This window comes from Centropristis striata, chromosome 8 (genome assembly GCF_030273125.1).
Source record: "Centropristis striata isolate RG_2023a ecotype Rhode Island chromosome 8, C.striata_1.0, whole genome shotgun sequence".
In the NCBI taxonomy this organism is placed as follows: domain Eukaryota; kingdom Metazoa; phylum Chordata; class Actinopteri; order Perciformes; family Serranidae; genus Centropristis; species Centropristis striata.
Genome location: NC_081524.1, coordinates 370001 through 374766, shown reverse-complemented (window position 1 = coordinate 374766; position 4766 = coordinate 370001). Strand labels below are relative to the sequence as shown.

General features: G+C 39.9%; 1 protein-coding gene across 1 annotated transcript in view; it reads left to right on the top strand.

Annotated features, from left to right (window-relative positions):
• Positions 1-4044: 4044 nt before the first annotated feature.
• Positions 4045-4766, top strand: part of LOC131976814 (acidic leucine-rich nuclear phosphoprotein 32 family member E-like) — a 9378-nt gene continuing 8656 nt past the window's right edge. The window contains exon 1 of the mRNA XM_059339978.1: positions 4045-4222. Within this exon, the coding sequence (XP_059195961.1) occupies positions 4169-4222 (54 nt within the window). The 5' untranslated portion in view covers positions 4045-4168. The remainder of the gene's footprint in view (positions 4223-4766) is intronic.

Genomic DNA, 4766 nt, shown 5'->3' with positions numbered 1-4766 from the left:
CGGGTGGCGGCTGGCGTGTGGGGGGGCGGGGCTTAGCTCACAGTCCGTCACCTGAACCCTCTGCTCATTGGTCGGTTCAGAAAGAAGCTTCAGACAATCAGCCAATCAAAGCGGCACATCCCTCCTGTCAGTCAAATGAGTTTCCATGGAAACCAACACCCAGTGTCTTAAAGGGCCAGCTCAGTTTTTTTAATTCTCAATTATTATAATAAATTATGCTCCTCCTAGAGTTTTGGTCTCACATACACTAAAAAAAGGTATCAAATGGACCGGCTCAGCCATGACAAGTGTGCTGTGACTTTTCTAAGGGTTTCACCAAACGGTTTTCAAATTATTGGGCAGAAACACGCCAACAAATTCGCCCAATGTAACCCTATGGAGAGGCTAGAGTGGATGACATCATCGCTAGAGTGCAGAGGGAGAGAAAAAAATTGTCAAAAAATAAATGTAAACTGCGACTGCAGATACCACTCTACAGAAAAAACCCATGAATTTACAAAAAGAGACATGAAATCACCAAAAAAAGACATAAAACTAACCCAATAATATGTAAAAATATATATATATATTTAAAAACCCATGTTACCATATTACCAAAAAAGAAATGACCAAAAAATATGTTTAAAATATTTTTTTTAAATACTTAAAATGACGAAAAAAGTTGCCACACTACCCACATTGGTGTGGTAAAGCTGTCAGAGTTCTAGTTTGATCCACCAACACCACCCACAGCCCCATAGACCTCCATGGGAAAAAGAGGGAACATTTCTGGAGGAAAGCAGAGCTACCAGTTTCTTCTGATCGCTCTAAAAAACTATTTCTTCATTTTTCTTCACTAAACACACATGTAGACGTTGAGGAAGAAGTGAGGATGCTCAAAGTGAAGTCAGATCACTGATAGCAGCTCCGGTTTGGACTAAAATACTTTCTGTTGGAGGAGAACTTTCAGCTGTTTTTCGCTCTGATTTCAGTTGATTGCTCTGCTCTGATTGGTTGCCGCCACCTGGCCCTGGTTGCTTAGCTACCAAAGCCTGCCCCCATTTTATAGTTTTATTTGCTCTTTAAATCTTTTTTGTGCTCCGCCAGGACTCAAAAAATGCAGCAAAAATACTTTGAAAAGAGAAGAAGAAAGATAAAATATGTTGATGAATCAGAAGAAGCTCAAACAAACTGTATGTTTGTTCTAAATATATTAATATTAATTATATTGATAAACTGATTAAATCTGATGTAGTTTGGGTGAACTGGCCCTTTAAGAACTGGAAACATCAAACCGCTTCCTGCCAGCCGTCCGTGACGTCACCTTTCTGTTGTTTATTTATTTTTTATTGATTATCTGCCAAAGATCCATTTCCTGCTCTTGATGACATCACATCCTGTTTTTACTCCAGCTGATTATTTATTCTGTCATCAGTTTTTTTCTCCCATCTCTGTTTTTTTATATTTCATATATAACATTTTGTATTTTAAAGGCTTTTATACTGAAAGGGTCTATAACTGTAACATCTGCTGTTTATTCAAAATAAAACTTTTCTGATAAAAATAAATAAAAACAACCTCTGATTTTTCTGTGTCTTCAATGTGCTTTTATTTATTTATTTTTATTTACAAAAAACAATCAGCAACAAAAATAAATATTTAAGTTTTTATAACTTTATCTTCTTCCTTCAGACTCTGGTTTTATTTTCTTAACTTTCCTGCAGCTTTATTTTATATTTATAGATATTTATATTTACTTTTCTCAGAATGATGGAATGAATCTAAATGAGCCGATCGTTCCTCTGTTACGGAGATGATTTCATCCTGAGAAAACAGATTTATTAATAATAATAATAACTAGAAAATTTCCTCTGGGGAAATTCTGAAAGGGCCACGGGGGCTACTGCCGGTGTGTGTACACTATGATGAGATTCTTCAGAGATTTAAAACTATGCCCTTTAACCTCAAAATGTGTGTGTGTGTGTGTGTGTTTGTTTGTTTTGACTCTTCCTGTAAGTCGCTTTGGATAAAAGCGTCTGCTAAATGTAAATGTGTGTGTGTTTGTGTAATTAAAATCACATAAAGTTACGTGTGTGTGTGCGTGTGTTTGAAGCATGTGTATGCATGTGTGAGGAGTGTGAGCGCTTACGCACATGTGTGTGTGTGTATCTGTAACTGTAATCACATCAAAGATCAAAGCAATCAACAGAATTAACTGCAGCTGTTAATGAAAGAGTGACAGCAGCCAGAGGTGGACAGACTGGAATTTCTGGCCTCGAACAGAAAGCATTTTTGGCAAAACCATAATACCTATCATTGATCCGACTTCACTTTGAGCGTCCTGAGTTCTTCCTGAACCTCTACTTATGTTTTTTTTTAAGAAAAATGAAAAAATAGCTTTGTTAGAGCGATCTAAAAAAACTGTTTTTTTTTCCCTTTTTCAGAAATCTCCCTGTGTTTTTAATATGGGAGCCAATGAGGCTGTTGGTGGTGTTGGTGGATCATCTGTGCGTCCTACGCCCAAACTATAACTCTGACAGCTTTACCAGAGGATTGTGAGGGAGAAGACTAATTTTCCTACGTTTCTATGTATAAATTATTTCTGTAGAGTGGAATTTGCGGCCTGGAGCGCAGTTTTAAAATTTATTTTTTGACAGTTTTTTCTCTCCCTCTACACTCTGGCGATGATGTCACACACTGTGACACGAACATTCCGTGCAATACACACCCATTATAATCTCAGAATTTCTCCAAAAATGATCATGGTCATTGAACAGGGATTGATAAAAAACTATATGACCTATCGAAACGTGGATTAATACACCGATACACAAGACTTGTGTCTACTGTTTAAAGTTTAAATGGAGTCTCTAGGTGAAATTATGCCGGAGGAGTAGACGTTTAAAAATCTCCAATGATTGTTCTTTTTCGCCCATTTTTTGTCGGCCGTCCCATTCATTTCAATGCAAAATTTTGGCCAGTTTTTCGCGACTTATGTCGCGAAAAATTCGTATTCTGTAGAGAAAAGTAATAGCACACCGATCCCGATCAAACCGCACGTTTTGATATATAATTTGTCATGCAACTCTTCTAGTTGTAGGACTAGTAGCGGGACGAAATTGCGTCCACAAGAGGAATAAGAAGAAATCCACAGTATAACAGTAGTGCAGCACTGGTCCCATCAGATATTGCTGTATGGGACCAGTAGGGACCAGTAGGGACCAGTGCTGGGGAGATTGCCCCGAGGCCCGAATAACATGGGGAATGAATGAGGGTCATTATAGACCATGTTGTGCATCAAAGGGTTAAAAAAATCTACCAGTCACTTAAGTCGACTGTATCAGTGATTAATATTCAGCTACAGAAACTAGAAATTATATTTTGAATTCAATACAGTTACTACTTTTATTGGTCGCACCCAGTGACATGAAGATATTATATAATAAATATAGGTCAATAAACAATTTATATTTCATTGTTTTTGAATGAAAAAGAACTTAAAGGCATCAGAAAATAAGGCGCCAACTAAAGGCGATTCTGTTTTATTTGTGTCTTGTGTAGCGTAACAACTTAGGTCATTTTGGTCATTTTGTGTCTTTTGTTGTGTCCTTTTCAGTTATTTTGTGTCTTTCTTTGGTCATTTTGTGTCTTCTGTGTTTTTGGGGTAATTTTGTCTTTAATTTGTGTCTTTTTTTTTGTCATTTGTGTCTTTTTTCAGTTACTAGTTTTATTGGTCGCACCAAGTGACATGAAGATACTATATAATAAATATAGGTCAATAAACAATTTATATTTCATTGTTTTTGAATGAAAAAGAACTTAAAGGCATCAGAAAATAAGGCGCCAATGAGGACAAAGAGTGGGCGTGTCTAGAGTTTAAATGTTTCTTGTTCTTCTTCTGATTGGTTACAATCTCTGCTGCTTCAACCAATCGGCGATAAGAGTCCTGCATAATGAGCGTCTGGGGGCGGGACTCCGTGAGCGGGTCGGGCTCTGACCAATAGCAGGCCATCCTCTGCCCCTCTATGAATATTAATGAGGCGGGGGGCGTGTCCCAGAGCGGAGGTCGGGCTGAGGGAAGATGGAGGTCCAGTGATCAGAGATCTGGATCTGCTGAGCGCTGGTCGAGCAGGAGCTCTTTACCCTTTTTATTTCTGATTCCGTTTAGTTTTTGTGTTGCAGCTCCGACATGGAGATGAAGAAGAGGATCAGCCTGGAGCTGAGGAACCGGAGCCCCGCAGAGGTCTGCAACTTTATTACCTCATTATTACCACGGAGAGCCTTTATCCTCTAGACACTGTACACATGTTTATATAATCCTCTCTATTCACATGTTTATATAAAATATACACACATACAGGAGAAACACACACACACAGAACCAGGAACGGTGGAGAAAATAGATCTGATATCACGTAAACAGGAAAGTCTTCAGCCGAGTGACGATGATGATGATGATGATGCTGCTGGAGGGAGAAACGGCGACATGTTGACCCAGAAACCCGCTTCACCGCTCCTCCAGCACGGCGGGACCCCCGGTAGATCCCCGGTAGACCCCCGGTAGATCCCCGGAGATCTACCGGGGGTCTACCGGGGGTTCCGCCGTGCTGGAGCCCGGTCCGTCCGGACCGAGTTAACCGAGCTAAAGTTGACTGTGTGACCCAAACAAAGAGCTGGAGCTGGGTAGAGTGTGAGCCGGAGGGAGCAGCGGGACCTCCCCGGCTGGAGGAACACTTGAATGGAGCGGGAACAGAACCGACCTGCGAGCTGCAGCTACATGAAGCTAA